General features: G+C 36.2%; 2 protein-coding genes across 8 annotated transcripts in view; both read left to right on the forward strand.

The window, feature by feature from the left end:
- PAICS (phosphoribosylaminoimidazole carboxylase and phosphoribosylaminoimidazolesuccinocarboxamide synthase) overlaps window positions 1-3,871 on the forward strand; it is a 77,216-nt gene extending 73,345 nt beyond the window's left edge. For all 7 annotated transcript variants that reach the window (XM_077136955.1, XM_077136954.1, XM_077136956.1 and 4 more), the window contains one exon: window positions 364-3,871. In XM_077136955.1, the coding sequence (XP_076993070.1) occupies window positions 364-530 (167 nt within the window). In that variant the 3' untranslated portion in view covers window positions 531-3,871. The remainder of the gene's footprint in view (window positions 1-363) is intronic.
- Window positions 3,872-9,461: 5,590 nt separating this feature from the next.
- Window positions 9,462-24,389, forward strand: part of SRP72 (signal recognition particle 72) — a 39,188-nt gene continuing 24,260 nt past the window's right edge. Inside the window, exons 1-7 of the mRNA XM_077136960.1 lie at window positions 9,462-9,608; window positions 11,462-11,582; window positions 13,417-13,540; window positions 21,018-21,161; window positions 21,242-21,353; window positions 22,865-22,896; window positions 24,201-24,325. Of these exons, the coding sequence (XP_076993075.1) occupies window positions 9,500-9,608; window positions 11,462-11,582; window positions 13,417-13,540; window positions 21,018-21,161; window positions 21,242-21,353; window positions 22,865-22,896; window positions 24,201-24,325 (767 nt within the window). The 5' untranslated portion in view covers window positions 9,462-9,499. The remainder of the gene's footprint in view (window positions 9,609-11,461; window positions 11,583-13,416; window positions 13,541-21,017; window positions 21,162-21,241; window positions 21,354-22,864; window positions 22,897-24,200; window positions 24,326-24,389) is intronic.

Raw genomic sequence — 24,389 nt, forward strand, 5'->3', positions numbered from 1 at the left:
AGAGGCTCGATGGGAAAACCTGGCAAAGCTTAGGCAACTAAAATAAGCTAGAGGGGAATCAATGCTGATGTCACCCTCACCAGGATGAGCACAAGGGTGGTTAGTCATAAGCTGATTTTCTAGAACTGTTAGCTGGAAGCATAAGGAGTACCAGGTCTGGATGCTCAGGCCATCTCAGGCTTCAGTAATCTCCATCACACAGGTACACCAGCACTTTCTGGTAGTCTCCCTTGATGTTTTGTTGAATGTAGTAGTTTAGGTGACTTGCCATACTTTCTCTTGAATTCAGACCTAATTTTTAAGTGGTATTTTTATTAATAATTGAAAGTTGAATTTTTTGTCTTTTCCTTTCTGATTTAATAGGTCTTGGCTGTTCAACCATACTTTCTCCAGAAGGTTCGGCTCAGTTTGCTGCTCAAATATTTGGATTAAACAACCATTTGGTATGGGCAAAACTGCGAGCAAGCATATTAAACACATGGATTTCCTTGAAGCAGGCTGACAAGAAAATCAGAGATTGCAGTTTATAAGAGCATCGTTGCAATTTTTTAGGAGAGAAACTACAAATTTCTAAATTTAGCTGTAAAAAAAAGCAAGATGATTCTAAATCAAACAAAACAAAATTTATTGAATAAATGGTTCTATAGATTCATGGATTAGTAGAACATCAGTACATATATTACTTTATAAGTAGTGAAATTACCACATGGACATTTTTAGATTAAACCCTTTCACTCAATGTATGGGCAGTTAGGTCAGTAACATAATCAAAGAAATTTATTTCTTAAACACTAAAAATGCCCTATTAAAAAGTTCTAATGTTACTATTTGAACTTAACCTCCAGCTATAGATATATATGTTTGTTTTTATGCAGTTTTATTGAGATATATTCACATACCGTACAGTCTACTGAAAGTATACAATTAGTGGCTCGTTAGGTACCTTTTTTCCCTATATACCACTCGATTGTTAACTCCTTGTAAAAGTGGCATGCATTTGTTCTGGTTCAGGAAAGAACATTTCTTAATACTTGTACTGTTTACACAGTGTCCACAACAGGGTTCACTGTGTTATACACTCATATTCTGTCCTCTAGCTTTCCTTCTAGGGACCTACAGACCCTAATGTTCCTCTTCAATCACAAATACGCTCAGATTAAGTTTTGTTTTTGCTTTTTCTTAATTAAGAGAGAAGTTCAATTGCTGCTAGTGCTAGCAGGAGGAGGGAGACATGAAATGAAAGGGCACTGTGGAAGCCATGGAAAGGGAACTTTTCTGAAGCCTTCTCTGATGCGTGTCAGGGCAATTTTCTACGGGGGCTAGGGGTAGTGAGCATTTTGTCATTCTAAATGAAAGACAGCAATTCCTATTTGGCTATATAACATGGTAAGGTAGGTGCCTCTGGATCATAACACTTTTTAAATTGATAATACATATTTTAGTAACAGCAAAAAGACCAGCCTGCCATAATTTTCAGGAAGTTTATTTCTGTTTTCTTTTCTTCTGAGGGGTGGGGGTTGTTTTACTTTTTTTTGTTTTTATTTTTTTCTTTTCATTTGTTCTTTTTTGTTTTGAAATTTATTTCCTATAATAGTAGGACGCTAAGCAGTGTACCTAGAAAAATTCACTTTTTTTTTTTAAGTTTTATGTACATTAGAATAATCCTGTATGATTTTATGGGATTGCTATCTGTTAACTTAAAATTGGAGGGTCACCCGGGTTGTTTTCATCTCTGCTCATTAATACCTCTACCTATGCTTTGCTCTAGAGTAAGAGTGAATATTTCTTCTTTCCGTTTAAGATACTATCTTCAAAAAGGCCAATCAATAACGTGATGGGGAAGGCTTCACTTGTAGAAGAACAGTTGTCACTGAGAGATGAAATATGTTATTCCATTGTATGGCCTGGGTATAAATGAATCTTAGCCTAGCTGAGGCATCATTTCATCTGAGTTGTTCCTGTGTAGTGTTTCCCCCCCTTTTTCTTTGCCATATTTGTCAAATGCATATTTTAGGTGGGTGATGTAAATTGAGTCCATCATCATTTCCCTAGTCTTTTAATCTCTTCCTGTACTGGGTTCTTCCCTTTACATTAAACTCTCCTTCCTAATAGGACAGAAGGAAGGTAAGTTTTTCACATATTCCATGGCTAGTCTGTGATTTCCTGCCCACCCTCCCTGCTCCCTGTGCATAAGACCAGTACCAAATACCATGCCAATTAGTTCAATAAAGAACCAGTAAAAAGCTGGAATAGGGAAATCACAGAGTAGGGAAAAGTTCTTTAAATTATATAAAATAAGCCTTATTTTATTATATTATTTTTCTCTTGAGAATCAGTGAAATAAAAATAGTTCATCATCAATTCATAAGCCAGTGTTTGGAAATCATTGAGTTACATTATACAGCCTCAAAAGATTTCCATAGGTCACCATATTTTAATCTGTATGTCCATGAACCCTTTAAATGTCTATTTAAAACTTTATGCATATATTCCTTTTCTTATGAAAAAGAATGAGGTTTTAATCAAAGGGATCTATGTCCCCAAAACTGTTGAATCCCTGTAGAATGCCCGCCATGTGGGAGACCCAGGTTCAATTCCCAGCCCATGTACCATTCCCCCCCACACACCAAAAAAAATTCCTGCCACAGCTGAAATCTTGGCAAGATCTTGACCACTGGCATTCTCATCTATACTTCTCACCTCCCTAGCAACCTTTTAAAAAAACTGCTACTTACTACTTGTTTTACCTGATCCTTGTGGGATACGATTTCAGCTCATCACTTCTTTTTTATCATAGATATCATGAGATTTTAACCTCAACACTGATTATTTCTTAGAGACTTCTCTTAAGAACTGGTGTTCCCTATTGGTTCTCTACCTTGTTTATAAAGTGATTAATTTTATTCACTCCCTCAGCAAAAACTAGAATTATTGACACTTAGCTGTGCCTCTAGACTTATATTTTCAACTGTCCATTTCTTGTCTGTCCGTGGCATCCCCAAACCAAAATGCTACAACTATAAAAACAAACAGAATAAATTCAACAAGGTATAAATGCATATGAATAATATCCAAAGTGAGAGGACAGTGAAGGGGATAAGGTAAAATTTCTGAACAGAGCAGATCAATGATGTGATAAGCAAGCCATGTAAAGATGTGAAGAAATAGCTTTCTCCAAACAGATTAAAGAAACAGGAAGTAAAAATGAGTGTAGCCATTTTGAAGGCCCACAAAAAAATGCCAGTGTTGCTGAGCATGTCAGATTTGATGATGGTGTAAGCAGGCTAGATCACTTAAGGCTGTCAGGCTTCAGAGATGTGTGATAGGTAAAGCCGCTGGAAAGTTAAGCAGGGGCATGACATGACATCTTTAACATATCTAAAAGTTCTCTCTGGCTTTTGTGGGTACGAGAGAAGAAGGTAGAAGATAGTTTAGAAACTAAAGGAACAAATGAAAAAAGATAAACTGGATGTAAAGATTGCACATCAAAGGGTGGGCAATGGTGGCTCAGTGGCAGAGTTCTCACCTGCCATGCCAGAGACCCAGGTTCGATTACCAGTGCCTGCCCATGTTAAAAAAAAAGTGCATCAAAGGACTTTTATCAAGAAAGTGAAAAGAACCAGCAGAATAGGAGAAAATATTTGGAAACCATCTATCTGGTAAGAATATACAAAAACTACAACTCAACAACAAAAAGATAACCTAGTTTAAAAATGGGCAAAGGACTTGAACAGACATTTCTCCAAATATACTAATGACCAATAAGCATGTGAAAAGATGCTCTACAATATTAGCCACTAGGGAAATGCAAATCAAAACCACCATGCCATACCATCTCACATTCACTAGAATGGTTATAAAAAAAAAACAACACAGTAACAAGTATTGGCAAGGATGCAGGAAAACAGGACCCCTAATATATTGTCAGTGGAAATGTAAATGGTGCAAGGCCTGTGGAAAACAGTTTGGCGATTCCTCAGAGAGTTAAACAATTAATACATGTTCTAGTTTGCTAGCGGCTGGTATGCAATATACCAGACACAGAACAGCTTTTAAAAGGGGGAATTTATTAAATTGCAAGTTTACATGTTTGAAGGCAGTGAAAATGTCCCAATTAAAGCAAGTTTATAAAAATGTCCAAATCAAGGCACCAAGAAGCGGTTACCTTCACTCAAGCCGATGAAGTTCAGAGTTTCTCTTTCAGCTAGAGAGGCACATGGTGAACATGGCATCTGCTAGCTTTCTTCCAGGCTTACTGTTTCATAAAGCTCCCCCAGAGATGCATTCCTTCATCTATAAAATCTCTGGCTCTCATCAGTTTTGTAGCTCAAAAAAAAAAAAGGACTCTCTCCAAAATGTTTCCTTTTAAAGCATTCCAGTAAATTATTCAATCCCCACCTGGTATGAGTAAACTCAAAACTCCCTCTAATCCAAGGTTAATACCCACAATTGGATGAGTCACTTCTCCATGGGACTAATCAAAATGCTCCCAGGGTGGTGCGACGGCTCAGTGGCAGAATTCTCACCTGCCATGCTAGAGACCTGGGTTCCATTCCCGGTGCCTGCCCGGGCAAAAAAAAGCTCCCAGCCAGCAATATTAAATGAGAATTAAAGGATGTGGGTTTTCTGGGGTCCACCACAGATTCAAGCCAGCATACCACATGACCCCACAACCTCACTCTAGGTACATACCTAAAAGAACTGAAAGCAGACATTTGAATAGATAAAACCAATGTTCGTAACAGTATTACGACAGCCAAAAAGTGGAAGCAACTGAAATGTACATCACCAGAACAATGGATAAACAAAATGTAGAATACACATAAAAGGACTATTTAGTCTTAAAAAGGAATTGCTACATGCTACAGCATGGATGAATCTTGAAGACATCATTGAATGAAATAAGACACAAAAGGACAGATGATTCCACTTACATGAAATAGAGTATGCAAATTCCGAGACAGAAAGTAGAGTACAGGTTACCAGTAGCAGAGTGCAGAGGTAGCGGGAATGGAGAGTTAATGCATAATGGGTGCAGGGTTTCTGTTTGGGGTGATAGAGAAGTTCATAATGGATGGTAGTGAGAATAACACAATGTGAACGTGATTTAATCCCACTGAATGGCATGTTTGGGAGTGGCTGAGATGGAAAATTTTTTTGTATGTATACTTTCACAATTAAAAAAAAATACAAAACAAAACTAGAGACAATAATTAAGTGCAATATACAATCCTGGACTGGATCTAATAATGGAGGAGAAAATGCCCAAAAAGACATTATTGGAACAACTTCAAAAATAGATTACTACATGCTTTCTATCACTTCTACATTTCTTAAACTTAATAACTACCTAGGCAAATATCCTTGTTCTTAGGAAATGTACATGGAAGTATTAATTGTTCATGGAACATGATGTATGAAAGTTCCTCCTGAATGTTTAGAAGTTCTCTGAATGAGTTTTGTATTATTTTTGCAACTGCCTGTTTAAGTTTGAAATTATTTTTAAAAGGTTAAAACAATAAAAATGAGTAACTCCAGCCCTAAGAAAATGGTGACACTGGCTTGAATAATTTTAAGTTTTATTATCCTTTTCCTCTAACTGGTCTCCTACCCCTCGTCAGTTTTTGTGCTAATTCATTGGTCTTTAGGAGGGAAAAACAAAGTGCTTCTTTCCTACCATGTTCCTTTCCTTTTTTCACCACTCTAATGACATTTGGCAGGCTCGGCTGTATAATGCTTCACTGGTTTTATTATTCACTATTCCCTCTGGGAATAGCTGACACTGCTCTCCATTTTCATGGATACCTATTGTCAACAATATTACTTTCTATTAGATCCATAGTTTGTGCCAAGCAAATGGAATTATTTAGTGGTCTGACCTCAAAGCCTCCAAATCAACAAACACTAGAATAAGCAAATTATGTATTTTTAAGATCAAATATTTTCAAATTTATTATTTTTAAAATGCACTGTGAACAGTAGATTAAAGGATATATTGACAAAAGAAAAAAAAAGAAACTACTGTAGTCCAGGTGAAAATGATAGTGACTTTCAAAAAAGTTAAAATTTTTTGCGCTTCAATTCCCTCACCCATAAAATGGACTAATAGGGCTTATTTCACAAGGTTGTTATGAGAGTTAAATGAGTCACTGTATGTAAAACATCAAAAAGTTCTTGGCACATGATATTATGATAATATACATGATATTATGTAATATCCATTTGGTAGACTGTAGAAGCCTATGAGTAGTAGCACTATGAAAACTAGCTTGAATTCAATATTAACATCAGCTGGTTTAATTGCTAAAAATATCGAGGAAAATGTGGCAAAGACAGCACAATCAGACTCAAAGAAAGCATGAAATGCCAAGGAGCATCCACAAACCTCCCTGCCCATCTTTAGCACAGCAGTCCTAGGAAAACCAATGGCACAGAAGTGGCCAACCTGGCTATTTTTAATACATCCTTAGGGGGTCCCAAAGTTTCCAAATTACTTTCCCATCCAGTATCCAAGGATGAGCCATTTACATAGATCATGCAGAGCTGTTTTCCCAGGGTTTGGGCAGATTCTCACCAACTTCTGAGAAAAAAGGTGTAGGTACCTAGCAAATCTAGATAAACATGCTTACTTGCATTTAACTTATTATGACCTTAAACACCTAGGGTGAAGTTGTAACTCTAGCATTGTGGTAGAGCAAAAATAGCAGTGGACTCTCCTTGAGCACACCACTCTGAGCTCCAGCTCTCATTTGTAAAGTGGGGTTAAAGAATATCTCTTCTGCTTGTCTCACAGAATTGATAAGATGACAAACTAACATAAGATGTAGTACATGGAAGCTTCCTGGAAACCTAAATGGTTAAATCCACTCATGCAAAAATAAACTTCAAAGCACTTACTCCATGCAAAATCCTGGGGATACAATGATGATAAGATTCAATTTCTGCCCTCAATGACTCTTGCAATCTTTAAAGGGAAGACAATTTGAAAACACTGTGTCAAGTCTCAATACTGAATAGGGACAGAGTATTTTGAGTGTACAAAGGAGGGCTTACTGATATCTAAAGAACAAATGTAAACTGTGAGTGAAGGGAAAGGACTCTTTAATTCCCACGGTCTATCATCTTCAATCCCTTTTATCTTTCCTTAATTTCCATAGCACTTATTACCACTAAACACAGTACATATTTGCCTATCTCCCCAACTAGAAAATAAGGCCATGAGCCCACTGGGCTTTGTTTTGGGTTGTTGTTAATTGTTTCCCTAACACATACAAGGCACTCCATAGACGTTTAGTGAATAAATGAATGTGTAAGTTCCCAGAAATATGGTGGCAAGAAATTACACATAATTCAGCATTAGAGTATATCTTGCAAGGAAAGTGGGAATAAGTAAAAGAGACCTATTTCTGGTGGGAAGGTGGTAAACTGAGGCCAGATCATAAAGGACCTTACATTTTAGGGATTGTACCTTGCATTTTATTCTGAGGATAGGAAAGTAGCTTCAGACATATGTTTTAAAAGATCACCCTGGTTTGGAAGACTCCTGCTCCAAAAATGGCAGATTAAGTCCATACTTTTTCTATTTTGTTTGTCCATGAAAACAAGACTAAATAGAAACCTAAGAAGCCACATCAGTGCTGGAAAATAGGGAATAGAACTTTCAGTAATTCTGAAATTCTGAGGAATTTCTAGAAGCTATAAAGTACATGGGCTCAGACTGCCAGTAGCTATCTGAAGCCAGTATTCTGAAGTTAGGAAGGCTACCACTAAGACAGTGCTTTTCAACATTTTTGGGAGAAGCATATGGATACTTTGGATAATCCAATGGAAGCTACAATACCTTTTCTCAGAAAAAAATCACTCAACAAAATTTTGGGTATACCAAATGTTTTCTGGGACTCCTGTAACCCACCTGAAATCTAGGCATAATCAGCTTAAAACCTGCAACAAGTCCACAGCCAGTGAAAGCGAAAACCCCTTCCCACGGTTTTTACTAACTCACAGTAATTATACCCTCCTCTGCACTGAGTTCATTTGACCTTTAATACTGTCTTTGCACCGAACCATACTGACCAGACATTAAATGTACCAGGCACTGCAGGCACATAATCATGAGCTGGACATAGTTTCTGCACTCAAGGAACTCAAAGATTAGGAGAGAAATAAGAAGTAAAAATTCACTGTTAGTTAAAAATTTGAGAAACCAACTATGGTTCAGGAAGTGTGCTTGATTCTAGCTAGGGATACTGTACTGAGGAAGGTAAATTTGATCCCTGGCTTCACGGAATTTAGAATCCATCTAGAGACAGAGATAGGCCTTAAACTAAGAACTACAATTATGATCAGTGCTCAGAAGTAGAGCATTCTAAAAGAGAGTAACAGAAGAACGTTGCTAAATCTGCAAGGTCAAAGATTTCCTCAAAGTAGTAACTTCTAAGCTGGAACCTGAAAGATACTGAAATACTGAATGAGTTGGCTAGGTTGCTGAGAGAAGCGAAGAGACAAAAAGTGGCAAATTATGAAAATCGTGACAAGACATGAATTCACAAAGTTTGTGTCCAATAAAATATTGTCATGTTATTCTCCTCAAAAATAATCAATATCCACTCCCTTATGACGTTCGAACACCTTGATATTTAAGGTCCGTCACAATTCCTAAACCCTCTGTGTTTATGTATTCCATCTTTTGTTCCTACAACAATTATTAAATATTAATCCTATTTTAGCCTGGAAAAGTGAAATACCGAAAAGTTTAGTAACTTGGGCACCATAAGGCGGCTGGTGAATCGCACGGCCAAGAAATAATGTAGGGCATTCTTATCCCAAAGCTCATTATCCTTCTGGCTTATTGCCGACTGCCCCCAAAGGACAGCCATAGGTTTTTCACCAAGCATGCTTTGCACGAGGGATTCTTTTCTTCTTCCTGTCCCTTTGCTCACATTCGCTTCTCAGCCGGAACGTACTCTTCACACCGCCTCTCCGCCTTTCACCTACCCAGAATCCACCCCAGGTTCTCCTAATCAACTCTCGAGATCCTTTTAAATACCTATATTAAGTATTCTAAACTACCAACGAGAAGCTGTGCTGAACTCTCTCCTTCAACTCACTCCCTACGGTTTCTAGCTGGTCTTCTTTTATTTACCACCAGACTCTCCCATACTCCGTGAACACCTTGCGGGGAGAAACGACTCCCAGCTCCGCTTCGTTGGCCTAGGACACGGCCGCATCCACAGTAGTCTTCCCGAAAAGGACGCTCTTTTTGAGCCGACACTGTAGCGTAAACCTCTTAACCTCCTCCAGATTGGCTTCATTTAAGATATAGCGGAAACGACTCCATCCACACAAACCTCTTGCAAAACGGTGAAAAATTACGATTTCTGACCCTGACTCGGGGTAGAGGACCGCCCTAACCTTACCACACTTAGCAACCGGCTTGGACTCCAGGGCGATCTACTTCCGGGTCAGGGGTCGCTCCTCCCCTCCCCGCGTTTCCTCCAAGATGGCGAGCGGCAGTAGCGGGGGACTTTCGGTGCCTGCGCTCTGGAGCGAAGTGAACCGTTATGGCCAGAACGGTGACTTCACGCGCGCTCTCAAGACAGTCAACAAGAGTGAGTGTCTGGATGGGCGCCGTGCGGGCCTAGGCCGACTGGAGAACGCGATTTCCTTCCGGTGCGCGTGAGCGCGCCCCCGAGCCGGGTATTCGCGGAGAGGGGAAAGACCCGATTTCTCCGGGTTCAGACTCGAATGCTGGGTGGGCGTTAGACCCTCAGCTCTGCTAGGGCAATCCGGGGTCCTGGGTTGCCCAGCCACGTGTACTTTCCCTTCACTCCCCACGGGGAGCGGGAGGGGGGCGATTTAAAGAGACGGCAACTCCGGCCCTGTCTTCCAGTCTATTTTCTTATTGACTTCAGTGCTTTTACGTTTTATTTCACAAATATCCCAAATCATCTCATTTTCTTCTTACTGTTGAGCGGAATGATAAAAACAGTGCCGAGAGAGCTTGCTCTCTTGGTCCGAGACAGCGGCAGGGAAGAACCTGTCTGGGACACGTAACTTAAACGCTGTTGCTGATAAGGTGGAAGCTGTACAGATTCGACGTGGGGAGGACGTACAGAGCTACGTGTTGGATTTGTGTGTCAGGCATCATTCCCACAGATAGACTTTCCTGTTTATAAGCCAGAAAATGTATGTGTGAAAGTGCCAACATTTGGAGTAACGTAGGGAGAAAAGTTTGGCCTGGCTTTTTGGCCTATAAGTGGTAATTTCGAGTTTTACTGCTTTCGGTGTGTTTCAAGTCATTATATTCTTTTATCCTTTTATTACATAACTGTAATAAGGCCGTGATTCTTAATGCTTTCAGATGTGCATCTCTGCTGAACATGCAGCTTGTATTTGTTGGATTTGTAAAATTAGCAGGTTAGGGTTGGGTTGTTTCAAGCAGTACCCACAGTCAGGTTGTTTAAATTACTTTTTCCAGTAGCTTATTGCTGAGTTAATGTGGAGAGTAGTGATCCAGCCCACACCGTTGGTGATTTCACACATTGAAAAACTAGCTGTTAATTAGAAACTTAAATTTTAACCCTTAGGTAGGCCTGCAGTCAAATTGGTCAGCAACCAGTACTTACTACAATAGTAGCTTAGTATTTGGCAGTTCTTTTATCAGCAGAGAATGTTAGTTTGTCCACTGATATATATATAATTGGTAGAAATTTCTTGGATTCTTAGACTGAGAATTGGACTCCTGTAGTTGCCCAAGAGCATGGGAAGTGACCCTGGTTATTTTGACACTTAACAGCTGTTTGGCAATGAAACTTGGCCACCTGAGTCCTCCCTTGAACTTATACTACCTATTTGGTTATGTTAAGAGGGAAATTTTGAATGGCATTTGGAAATATTACCAGGAAGATAAATTTTATTTCTATTGTACTTTACAGTTTTATAAGATGTTTCCAAAAATTCTCATTTACTCTTTATAACTTTTTAAAATATGTAGTTTTCATACTCATTCACAATTTTGAAAACTGAGATTTGGTAAACTTCTCAAAACCTCAAAGCGATCAGTGGGAAATTCGTACTTAGAACTAAGTCATTTGTTTCCAGATTCTACATGAACTTTTTCCTTTTCCTTCCCTGTGAAATATAATGAAATATGTAGGATTAGCATTCATCCAAATGAAGTTAGAGAAATGCCTTCCTTCTTGCTTTTCCTGTACTTTTTTGGTATGTGGATCTTAAGAGTCTTTAAAATATCTGATTGGAAGTGTAATTTGTTGTTGTAAACTGTCCTTATTCTCTCTTCTTAAGTGAAAAATGAAGATGTTATTTACTTCAAAATTTCTGTTAATCATTTCTACTGAAATAAAATTGAAACTGTAGCTTCCCAAGGCAGGGTGTGTTGAAAATGTAACAGATTTGGAAAGGGAATGGACTTTAAAATGACTTTCCTAAAATTGTTGACTAGTACTACAGATCAACAAGGATGATGTAACTGCCCTGCACTGTAAAGTGGTGTGCCTCATCCAGAATGGAGGTTTCAAGGAAGCCTTGAATGTCATCAATACTCACACCAAAGTGCTAGCAAAGTAAGTGATACAGTTGTTTCAAGTAAGTGATACAGTTGTTTCTATGGTCAGTAGAATCACTTTTGCTATATGTATCACCACTTACATGGTTTGTTTCCCCATTGATTTTTGGCCCTTCTTTCCTTTCTTTTTTCCTGTCTTTCGCTTACCAGTAGTATTTCTGAAGCTGCAAGAAACAATAGTGATTTTTCTCCTTTTTAAACTCCTGTCTTCCTTTGAAACCACTAAGAAGGGTGTCAACTGTGGAAAAATATGGGACATAAATATAATAGGAGTCCTTGGAGGACATACACGACTAGGCAGAAGTTTAATTACAAAAAATGGGGGGGCAGAGAGGGCAGAATACATAGTATATTGATATATGAGTTAATAGAGGTCTCTAGGATGATATGGCAGTCTTAACCTAAACTCTGTGCTTAGCTCAGTTGGGAATTGAATAGGTGAGTGATTTTAGACCAGTATCTTCCAGTTCAGAGTTTTTTAATAGTCTTTGGAATATATTGCAGGTTTGGGGGGAGGGGAGGTGATTTTTTCCTTTTTTAATTACCATTATTCTTTTTTCATTTATTTCATTTATCATACATGAAATTTGAGCTTATATATATATATATATATATATATATAATTATTTATTTATTTATTTTTTAACATGGGCAGGCACTGGGAATCGAACCCGGGTCCTCTGGCATCGCAGGCAAGCACTCCTGCCTGCTGAGACACCGGCCCGCCCGGAGCTTATATTTTGAATTGTTACTGAATTTGATTTTTTTTTACAACTATGCCTCAGCCCCAAAAGAAATTTGTATTCCCATGGAATTTTCTGTGTATTTATTCTTTAATGGGATACTGGTTTATAAGATGCATAACAGTAAGAACATACTTCCTTTTTTGTAAGAGAAAGAGGATATAAGAATTTATGAATGCATTTGTCTATATTTGCCTATATCTCCAAACATGAGAAGGAGGAACAATGAATAAAATAATCACTTGTAGAGTATAAGAAAGAAAAGGGAAGGTTTGGATAGCATCAATAGCAAAATCTCTCAGTGTATATATCCTTTTGATTGTACATTTGAGCCACATAAATAGATTAAAAACTATTTTTTCAAATTATATTAAAGAGACAAATGGGAAATAAAGGGGACACTGCTTTCTATTCTTAAACATGCTTCTGCTAAAATTCCATGTTTTGGATTTTGACCATTTTGTGAAATAGGGAAATTTTCAAATAATGTTTGTTAAGCAAGTAAAGATTATTTTTCTTTATGGATTATGGTTGAAATTTCAAAATGAGACCTTTCAGGTATCACATATTGATAACAGATGAATTTTTAAGTCTATGAATATCAGTAGTGTTTTTGTTCTTGTGTGTTTAGTAGTTGTTTGGTTAAGAGTACTGCTTTCTCTTAAATTCTGTTTTTCTATGCTAATCATTTGCTTCTTGAATAAACTAAAAGAAGCATTGCATGGTTTACTGTTTGATTAATGGATTTAAGAAACTTTTAAAATAATGTTCAAATTGTCTCTGTATCTGAGAAAATTGGTTACTTAGCTGCCTCATGATTTCCTTAAAGGTCTGTTTTAAAGGACAATAATTCTAATAAGAATATCCATGAAATTTGGTATGTGAGAGGCTGGGAAATGGATGTACTACCATTTTTGACTTCTTACCACTTGTACAATTTTCAGACCAGTATTAACCTTTCTTCATCAGCTTCCTCTGAGGTTTAATTAAATTGATATTTATCAAATACTTAGAGCAGTGCCTGGCACATAGAAAGTTTTCTGCAGTGTAACCTAATAATCAGATACTGGTTTTTTTTTCCTTTTTCAGTAACTGTCTTTCCTTTGAGAAGGCATACTGCGAGTACAGGCTGAACAGAATTGAGAATGCCTTGAAGACAATCGAAAGTGCCAACCAGCAGACAGATAAACTAAAGGAGCTTTATGGACAAGTGGTAATTACACTTTAAAATACCTGTTGACAATCATCATGAGTGAGCATGACTCTCCCTCCAGCAAGGAGCAGGGATGAGGAACTTCTACTCATTCTGATGTTCCGTGAACCTGGCCCCAGTCCAGTTTCTTGAGATATGAACATTTTCCCTCTTGATCTTCATAAGAACAGTTGCATATTTAGTATTCTAGGAACAAAAGACATCCTCACAGTAATTAAAAAATTCAAGAAATGGAAGAACTGTCCTTTGAAATTTGGCGTTTTGGTTGGAAAGATGAAGGCCAGTAAGTTGTATATACTTACGCAATCTTGAAACGGTATTTCTTTCCATTATTTAACTGGTATTTTGTTCTTAGTTTAGAAAATAGAAGCTCATGATGCACAAGAATTTGGATGAAAATAGCTATCCTATGAAATCCAGTTATGTGTATATTAGAACCAGAGAAACCCTTGTAGAGATTTTTAAAATGTCAGTTTAGGGTGAATAATACTCTAGTGAATATATTAACGTCAAGAGGTAATATTGGTTTAATAATGCAAATAGACTGAAAGATTTGGACATGTTCATGAATTACGGTCTAAAAGGAATTCTTAATGTAAGCTAGAAAAATTCTACCATTTTGAGGTTGAAGAACAGCAGTAATCTCTATTATTCATGGTAAACTAATTGATTCAAAATAGCAGTTTTTATTTGCACTTTGAAAAATAAACAGGAATTATGTATTATGTACTGAAGACTACTCTGTATAATAACTGGTTTCTGGAAAAGAAGTTATTTTAACTTCTTTATAGTAACATTACATATAGTTATGGTACTCCTAGGAAATATTAAGTCCTTTTTCTTAAAATTTTTTTTATGTGAAATATAACATATACACAAAAAAGCAATAAACTTTAAAGTACATCTACTTATAGAACAAATTTCAGAGTTTGGGGTGGGTTACAGTTCCCACCTGAAAAAACCATTTCAGATTTTTCCTTCTGGCTGCTCTGAGACAGAGGAGACTAAAGAAATATCAATATAATGATTTAGCAGTCATACTCATTTGTTAAATCTTATCTTCTCTGTTATAACTTTTCCTGTTTTAATCCTTCTCCCAGTCTTTAGGGGTATTTAGGCTCTGCCCATCCGAACTTTTTCATGTTGGAAAGGGATGTTGATGGTATGGGATAGGGGGATGGAGCAAGTTGATGTTCTTAGAGGGCTTGGCCCCTCTGAGTTTCAGGACTTCTTTGGCCTAAAACCATTTGGAGGTTGTAGGTTTCTAGAAAGTAATCTAAGTGTGTGAAACTTTTGTATAATCTCGGATAGAGTCATAGATATTCTTTAGGTTTAACAGAAATGATTTGTTTGGGGTTTGGCAAACCATGCTAATTAGCAATACCTAGTAAGTCCTTTTTTTTTTCCTCAGGATAGTTTTAGCTATTCAGGGCACCCTGCTCTTACAAATAAATTTGATTATTGGCTTTTCTGTTTCTGAAAAGTAAGTTTTGGGGATTTAAATTGGTATTGCATTGAATTTATAAATCAATTTAGATACAATTGATATCTTAACTATAGTTAATCTTCCAATCCATGAACATGGTATGCCCTTCTATTTATTTAGGTCTTCTGTGATTTCTTTTAGCAATTTCTTGTGGTTTTCTTTATATAGGTCATTTGTATCCTTAGTTAAATTCATTCCTAAATATTTTATTCTTTTCATTGCAATTTTAAATGGATTTTTTTTTATGATTTCCCCCTCAGATTGCTCAATACTAGTGTATAGAAACATTACAGATTTTTGAGTGTTGCTCTTGTAACATGCCACTTTGCTATACTCATTTATTAGCTCTAGTATTTTTGCTGTGGATTTTTCGGGGTTTTCGACATATAGTATCATAACATTTGCAAACGGTGAGAGTTTTACTTCTTCCTTTCCAATTTTGATGGCTTGTATTTCTTTTTCTTGTCTAATTGCTCTGGCTAGAACTTCAACACATTGGTGATTGTGGACATCCTTACCTTGTTCCTGATCTTAGGGAGGAAAGTTTTCAGTTTTTCCCCATTGAGGATGATGTTAGCTGTATGTTTTTCGTATATTCCCTTTATCATGTTGAGGAAGTTCCCTTCTATTCCTGTCCTTCAGAGTGTTTTCAACAAGAAAGGATGTTGAATTTTGTCAGATGCCTTTTCTGTATCAGTTGAGGTGATCATGTGGTTTTTCTGCTTTAATTTGTTGATATGGTGTATTACATTATTAATTTTCTTATGTTGAACCATCCTTGCATACCTGGGATGAATCCTATTTGGTCATGGTGTATAGTTCTTTGAATGCGCTGCTGCTTTCAATTTGTAAGAAGTTTGTTGATTTTTGCATCTATATTCGTTAGAGAGATTGGTCTGTAATTTTCTTTTCTTGTAGTATCTTTGTCCAGCTTTGTTGTGAGGGTGATGTGAGGGTGAACTTCATAGATTGAGTTATGTTGTCTTCCCTCCTCTTCCATTTTTTTGAAGAGTTTGAGCAAAATTGGTACTAATTCTTTCTTCAGTGTTTGGTAGAATTCACATGTGAAGCCATCTGGTCCTGGACTTTTCTGTTTTGGGAGCTACTTAATGACTACTTCAGTTTCTTTACTTGTAATTGGTTTGTTGAGGTCATCTGTTTCTTCTCAGGTCAATGTTGGTTCTTCATGCCTTTCTAGAAAGTTGTCCATTTCATCTACATTGTCTAGTTTATTAGCATAAAGTTGTTCATAGTGTCCTCTCATTACCTCCTTTATTTCTGCAGGGTCAGTTGTTATGTCCCTCAAAACAACTAAATTTCAGAATAGAAAATTCTGATTTTATTTATTTGTATCCTCTCTCTTCTTTTTGTCAACCTTGCTAAGGGTCCATCAATCTTAGTGATTTTCTCATAGAACCAACTTCTGGTTATGTTGATTTTCTTGATTGTTTTCATTCTCAATTTCATTTATTTCTGCTTTAATCTTCATTATTTCTTTCCTTTTCTTGCTTTGGGGTTAGTTTGCTGTTCTTTCTCTAGTTCTTCCAAGTGAACAGTTAATTCCTCAATTTTTGCTCTTCTTTTTTGATATAGGCATTTAGGGCAATAAATTTCCCTCATGGCACTACCTTTGCAGCATCCCATAAATTTTGATATGTTGTGTTTTCATTTTCATTTGCCTTGAGATATTTACTGATTTCTGCTGTAATTTCTTCCTTGACCCACTGATTGTTTAAGAGTGTGTTGTTGAGCCTCCATTTATATTTGTGAATTTCTGGCCCTCTGCCTGTTTTTTATTTCCTCAGGCTCAACTTCATTCCTTTATGATCGGACACAGTGTTTTGTATGATTTCAATCTTTTTAAATTTGTTGAGACTTGCTTTGTGACCCAGCATGTGGCCTTTCCTTGAGAATGATCCATGAGCAATTGAGAAAAAGGTGTATCCTGCTGTTATATGGTGTAATGTTCTATAAATGTCTGATAGCTCTAGTTCATTGATTGTATTATTCAAATACTCTGTTTCTTTATTGATCCTCTGTCTAGATGTTCTGTCCATTGATGAGAATGGGAAATTGAAGTCACCAACAATTATGGTAGATGTGTCTATTTCTCTTTTCAGTATTTTCAGTGTTTGCCTCATGTACTTTGGAGCATTCCGGCTCGGTGCATAAATATTTATGATTGTTATGTTTTCTTTTTGAATTGTTCCTTTTACTAATATACAGTGTCCTTCTTTGTCTCTTCTAATTGTTTTACATTTGAAATCTAATTTGCTGGATATAGTATAGTTACTCCTGCTCTTTTCTTATTGTTGTTTGCATGAAATATCTTTTCCCAGCCTATTACTTTCAACCTATGTTTATCCTTGGGTCTAAAATGCATCTCCTGTAGACAGCATATAGATGGGTCCTGTTTTTTAATCCATTCTGCCAATCTATGTCTTTTGATTGAGGATTTTAATCCATTAACATTTAGTGTTATTACTATAAGGGCAGTACTTTCTTTTCCCATTTTGCCTTTTGGATTTTATATGTCATACCTAATTTTTCTTCTTTTTACCTTTACTGATAATGTTCATTTCTACATACCTCTCTTGTCGTTTCCTGTCTGTCTTTGTGCTCCCTTTGGTATTTCTTGCAGAGCCAGTCTCTTGGTCCCAAATTCTGTCAGTGATTTTTTTGTCTGAGAATGTTTTAATTTCCCCTTCATTTATGAAGGACAATTTTCTTTTTAATTTTTATTGATAAAACCAATCAGCATACAATACGAACATTCTTTTTTTATCACATAGTTGTATATTCATCATCATGATCATTTCTTAGATCATTTCCATCAATTCAGAAAAAGAAATAAAAAGAGAACAGAAAAAAAAATTCGTACATACCATACCCCTTACCCCTCCCTTTCATTGATCACTAGCATTTCAATCTACTCAATTTATTTTAACATTTGTTCCCCCTATTATTTATTTATTTTTAATCCATATGTTTTACTCATCTGTTCATAAGGTGAATAAAAGGAGCATCAGACACAAGGTTTTCACAATCACACAGTCACATTGCGATAGCTCTATCATTATACAATCAGGATAGGCTTAGCCTATCCTTTTTGTGCAGTCAAGTTTCATATGAACAAACTCCAAATTTGGGGGCTCAGCCTATTGCTTTGGTTGTCCCCACTGCTTGTGAGAATATCAAGAATTCTCCACTTGGGGAAGTTGAATTTCCCCCTTTCTCACCATTCCCCCAAGGGAACTTTGCATATATTTTTTTATTCACTGTTCAAATCCTTTTGAGATTTATCGAGGCATCACTCTGGACAAACCTACTAAATCTCCTGCCCTACTCAAGGTTCCATGTACTTATGGTGTTCAGTTAAGCTGTCCACATAGGTTATATTAGGAAATGCACTAGTCAAAATATAAATTTTGTACCAAATATTTTTTGCTTTAGTCTCACACATAAGTTAAAGTTTTAAAATATTAATTACCATCTATTTTCAACACCTTGCATTATTGACATTCCTTTGTTCTTCCTCATGCAAAACATTTTTAAATTTGTACATTTACTCACTATCATTATACACTCTAGGCATTCCTAAATTGTACCATCTCAGTCTTTATTTTATATCTTTCCTTCTGATTTCATTTGTGCTCCCAGGCGTCCTCCCTCTGTTATTCTCACATTCAGTGTCATTCAGTATCGTAACATTATAGTATTACAGTTAGGTAGTATTGTACTAACCATTTCTTAATTTTTGCAGTCAGTCCCAACAATTGATACAGTTGCACAATCTGTATCCCTTCAGTTCCAGTTACCCAATATCTACCCTATTTCTATCTCCTGATGACCTCTGTTCTTAACTGAAATTATCCAAGTTCATTCATTAGTGTTAGTTCATATCAGTGAGACCGTACAGTATTTGCCCTTTTGTTTCTGGCTAATATCACTCAGCGTAATGTCCTTAAGGTCCATCCATGTTGTTACATACTTCATAACTTTATTCTGTCTTACATCTGCATAATATTCCATTGTATGTATATACCACAGCTTATTTAGCTGCTCGTCTGTTGATGGACATTTGGGCTGTTTCCATCTCTTGACAATTGTAAGTAATGTTGCTATAAACATTGGTGTGCAGATGTCCGTTTGTGTCCTTGCCCTCATGTTCTCTGAGTAGATACCTGTCACTGGTATTGCCGGGTCATGGCAATTCTGTACTTAGCTTCCTGAGAAACTGCCAAACTGCCTTCTATAGTGGTTGTACCATTTTTCATTGCCACCAACAGCGGGCAAGTGTGCCTCTTTCTCCACATCCTCTCCAGTGTGTGTGAGATGATATCTCATTGTGATTTTGATTTGCATTTCCTTAATAGCCAGGGAAGTTGAGCACCTTTTCATGTGCCTTTTGGCCATTTGTATTTCCTCTTATGAAGGACAATTTTGCTGGATATAGAATTCTTGGTTGGGAGTTTTTCTCTTTTAACAGCTTAAATATATCATCCCATTGTCTTCTCGCCTCCATGGTTTCTGCTGAGAAATCTATGCATAGTCTTATTGAGTTTCCCTTGTATGTGATGGATTGCTTTTCTCTTGCTGCATTCAAAACTCTCTCTTCCTCTTTGATATCTGACATTCTTATTAGTAAGTATCTTGGAGTACACCTATTTGGATCTATTCTGTTTGGGATACCTTGCACTTCTTGGATCTGTAACTTTAAATCTTTCTTAAGAGTTAGGAAATTTTCCGTGATAATTTCCTCCATTAGTTTTTCTCCTCCTTTTCCCTTCTTCTCTCCTTCTGGGACACATATATTCACATGCTTTTTGTTGTCATTCAGTTCACTGAGTCCCTGCTCATAGTTTTCCATTCTTTCCCCTATATTTTCTCTTGTTTGTCAGATTTCAGATGTCCCATCCTCCAATTCACTAATTTTATCTTCTGCCTCTTGAAATCTAACATTGTAGGTTTCCATTGTTTTTTTCATCTCTTCTATGCCTTTTGTTCCCATAAGTTCTGTGATTTGTTTTTTCAACTTTGGATTTATTCTTTTTGTTTGTCCCTTGCCTTCTTTATATCCTCCCTCAATTCATTGATTTGATTTTTGTTGAGATTTTCCATGTCTCTTCAAACATCCTGAATTGTTTCAACTCCTGTATCTCATTTGAATTGTTTGTTCCTTTGACTGGGCTGTATCTTCAATTTTCCTAGTGTGATTTGTTATTTTTTGCTGGCATCCAGGCATTTAATTCCTTAATTAGTTTATTCTGGGGATTGATTTTTTTTACCTGTGATTTTCTTGCTGGATGACTTTGTTGTCTGTCTGTTCTTTGACATTCAGTTCAGTTTATTCCAGACCTCTAGCTTAGGTTTTGTTTAACGGATCAGAATTTTTTAGTTCTTGTTTTCTTTTTTCTTGCCCTGCCTGTATGGTGCTTCCCCCCTCCCCCCCCTTAGGATGGTCTATTTGGGTATTATAGACCCTAGTCAGATTTTCCTAGACAAACTGGCCTCCTCTCAGGAGGAAAGAGTCACCTGCGTCAGTTTTCCCTGATGGCGAGGATGAGTCCTTTTAATCTTAGTTCTGTTTTCTGGAGGGTTGGTAATCACGTTGTGTTTGGGGAATTTTTTAATTGTAGTTCAGATTTAAATATAACAGGATTGATTTATGTAGAACGATTTTCTTTCACAACCCATTTAGGTGCTTACCTGACTTCAAGAAGGAAGGTAATGAAATAATTTTCTAAACTAAGTCATGCCATGCAAATCTGCAATATAGTAGAGAGTCATTTCAAGTGATTTTTTAGAAAGTGTTAGTAGCACACAGAACTAACAACAGATTGTAAAGAAAGAACAATTTTTTACCATGGTTTTGCCAAATTACGTTTCCCACTTAGTAGTTCCAGGAAGGTTTTATATGGTGGTGTTGACTTAACAATATATTTGTCTTCTCATCTGATTTTCTTTTTTATTTGATATTTGTCCCTTCAGTTATATCGGTTGGAACGCTATGATGAATGCTTAGCTGTGTACAGAGATCTTGTCCGAAACTCCCAGGATGATTATGATGAGGAGAGAAAAACAAACCTTTCGGCTGTTGTTGCAGCTCAAAGCAATTGGGAAAAGGTGGTTCCAGTGAGTATCTGTGTGTAACCTCAAAGCCGTGAAATAACATTCACATTTAGTGTTTGACTGGTATTTTTGCTCCATGACAGGAGAACTTGGGCCTCCAGGAAGGCACACATGAACTGTGCTACAATGCTGCATGTGCGTTGATAGGACAAGGCCAGCTGAACCAAGCAATGAAAATTCTTCAAAAAGCTGAAGGTTGGAAGTTTGTTAAAATTATATGTAAATATAATGTCATATATCTTTGTGGAATATCTGCAGAAATTGCATTTGACTTTTATGGAATGTAGTGGAGGTTATGATGCAGTGGGAAGTTTTCAGAGTTCATCTAGCCTTACTTTAGGAATTTTAACCACATCTCTCCTATTTCTGTCTAATTCCTAAGCCAACCCATTTTTCTGTTTTCAGCTATACCAGACCTTAATGTTTGAATTTTGAGTAATGGGTTTTTGAATGTTACCATGAATTTTAAATGTAAATTAGTTTACTAATGTTAAATATTTACTGCAGTACACAGCATATAAACAATCAATAAATATGTTAATGTTATTAAATACATACTCATGTGCAACGATAATATGGTTTACCTATGCTCATGATGCACACCAGCGCACACTGTTTTTGTAAATTGATAGCACCCTTTTCAGCACGTTTTATCTTCATTTAATATGTTCCCAGATGCAAGATTTATATGCTTTGAAATTTCCAATTTGGAAATAATGGAAGGAATTTATTAGAGAACTTATGTTTGATTTTAATCCTAGAACATTTAGACATTCTACGTGCATTTTCCTTGAAAGCTATGAAAGTGATATCATGGGAACTGCAGAGGGTGAGGTGGGAAAAAAGGTGAAAGAGGATGTTTCACTGTTAAATGTTCAGGGTTAAAAAGAGAGCAAAGATTGGAGCATAATGAAAAGGAAAATATGTTTAAGAGGTAAAATTTCTTGATTGTGTCCAGTATTGACAATAGTATGGTGGAAGGACATTCTCAGACATTGCTGGCTCGTGGGTTAAGTAATATCTTTGCAGTGGGCATTTTGATGATGTGGAAGAATTTTTTTGATGTAGGACTTCCATTTCTAAAAACTGATTTTGAGGAATTCACACTTGTGAGTATGAATGAATATTGAAGGGATATCGTAAGAACAAAATTTAGAAACAGTATGAATTTCTTATTAGGGGTTGGCTAAGTTTTACTATAATGGAGTGGATTACCATGCAGTTATTGAAAAATAACAAAAATCTATATTTATTGTAACATGAAGTTGTCTATAGGATAATAAGTGGTAAAGGGTGGTTTCAAAATAGTATGTATAGTATCCCATTTTCTTTTAAAAATGCATCTGTATACATGTTAAAAAACTGAAATACTAGCAGTTTGTGCTGAATGGTGGATTATCTCTGTACTTTTCTCTGATTGATAAATGTGTGCTAAACGTATTGCATTTATGATTTTTAAATGCCTTTTAAAAAACATGTTAAGTATAGATACTACCTGTGCAAGAAGAATGTCAAAGAGCTAGAATAGAGACTGATAATATTTATGTAGCATACTTGCTACATAAATGCAGAGAAATTTCAAATTTATTTATTAAAATTATCTTAAAAATCTTCTGCCCAGAAATTAAGTTCTTGCTCATTTGAGTGCTAAAAGGACTAGAAGTCAGTCAGCATTACTAATTTTTTAAATACTTTTTCTTCCATAGATCTTTGCCGCCGTTCGTTATCAGAAGATGCTGTAAGTATTCCACTGTTCTTAAACCCATGTTTTACACTTTAATATAAATTAGCAGGAGGCTCTTTGTAGTATTTATTGACTTTTTGGAATATATGATGATGCATTAAATAGGAATCAAAATAGAAAGTCCTCTTTATCAGTTAGTTAATGAAGTCTGTTAGAGGAAGAAATCATAATACAATAAATTTTACATACTTAAACATTTTATTTTAAATTCATATAAATGTAGATTCATTCTCCAGGCTTAGATGTAAGAATCTTTTAAGATCTCTGAGTAGAAATTTTGCATATGAAATTTCTTACATAAACCACATGTAATCCAACATCTGTGATTTCTAGTTTTGTGTTTTAAAAAGTAGAATGATATCTTAAAGACAACTGTGAAGCGCTTTCAGTACAGACTCCTCAAAGATGTTAACTTTCTCACCAATCTTTTATCATTTTCGGACTCAAACCTAATTTACCAGTATTTTGTTTTGTTGTTGGAATTCACCTTTATCAAGTTTTTCTGTGAATTCAACCTGGATTTTATTGAAACAGGTCTCTTTTCACATGTACAGGTCTTCTGTTACTATAATACTTAATTAAATTTTATGCTTTCCTTATTCCCATCTGCCACAAATGGATTTGGAAACACGTAGATTTGACTTCTGGTCATCATACACTAAACAGATGAAAGCTAGATTGTTGGGTGTGGTTAAGGAGGGTAGCATCCAAGTCTTGAGCATTCATTATAGAAAAGGCATCACGCAACCGTTTTCAGAAGCAATGGAGACTGTAGGTTATAATCTCAAGAGTCAGCTAAGGGAACTTTCACTTTTTTACAGAATTAGTTGCAGTTTTTGAAGTCTTTTATAATTGATAATTAGTTAGAAAGCTGTAATCTTTGAGTTACACTTCTGGTAGACTTGAGAGTGAAACATTTGTAATATATTCTTAAGAGAGGATTATCTTTCCCGAACATAGAGGTATAATCGTAAAAAGTTGAACCTGCAAGCTGATTTTCTGCCTTTTTTTTTTTTTGATTCCTTGATTTTAGAGAATGATGTTCAATAAATTCTCTGACCATCAGCAATGATTCCTGAACTTGCCATATTCTTCCAGAATTTGTCTTTTTGCCATTCTCATTTACATTTTCCTCCTTGCATGTCAGTTAAATCAAAGAACTGACTCTAAGAGAAAATTCTTGAACATTACGTCTTCTTTAGGGTTGTATATCTTTTAGATGTGTGAATCACTTGGTAAAATGTTGATCATTATGGAGAATTTAAAGGGAAAAAAAACCTGTTTCTTCTCCCTCTTAGGATGGAGCTGAGGAAGACCCACAGGCAGAACTGGCCATCATTCATGGTCAGATGGCATATATCCTGCAACTTCAGGGTCATACAGAGGAAGCTTTGCAACTTTACAATCAGATAATAAAATTAAAGTAAGTAATTAAAATTAAGTATTTTATATGGATGAGGTTTCTATTTAAAGGTTTGTGCCTTTTT

Source organism: Tamandua tetradactyla, chromosome 19 (genome assembly GCF_023851605.1).
Source record: "Tamandua tetradactyla isolate mTamTet1 chromosome 19, mTamTet1.pri, whole genome shotgun sequence".
NCBI classification, from domain to species: Eukaryota; Metazoa; Chordata; class Mammalia; order Pilosa; family Myrmecophagidae; genus Tamandua; species Tamandua tetradactyla.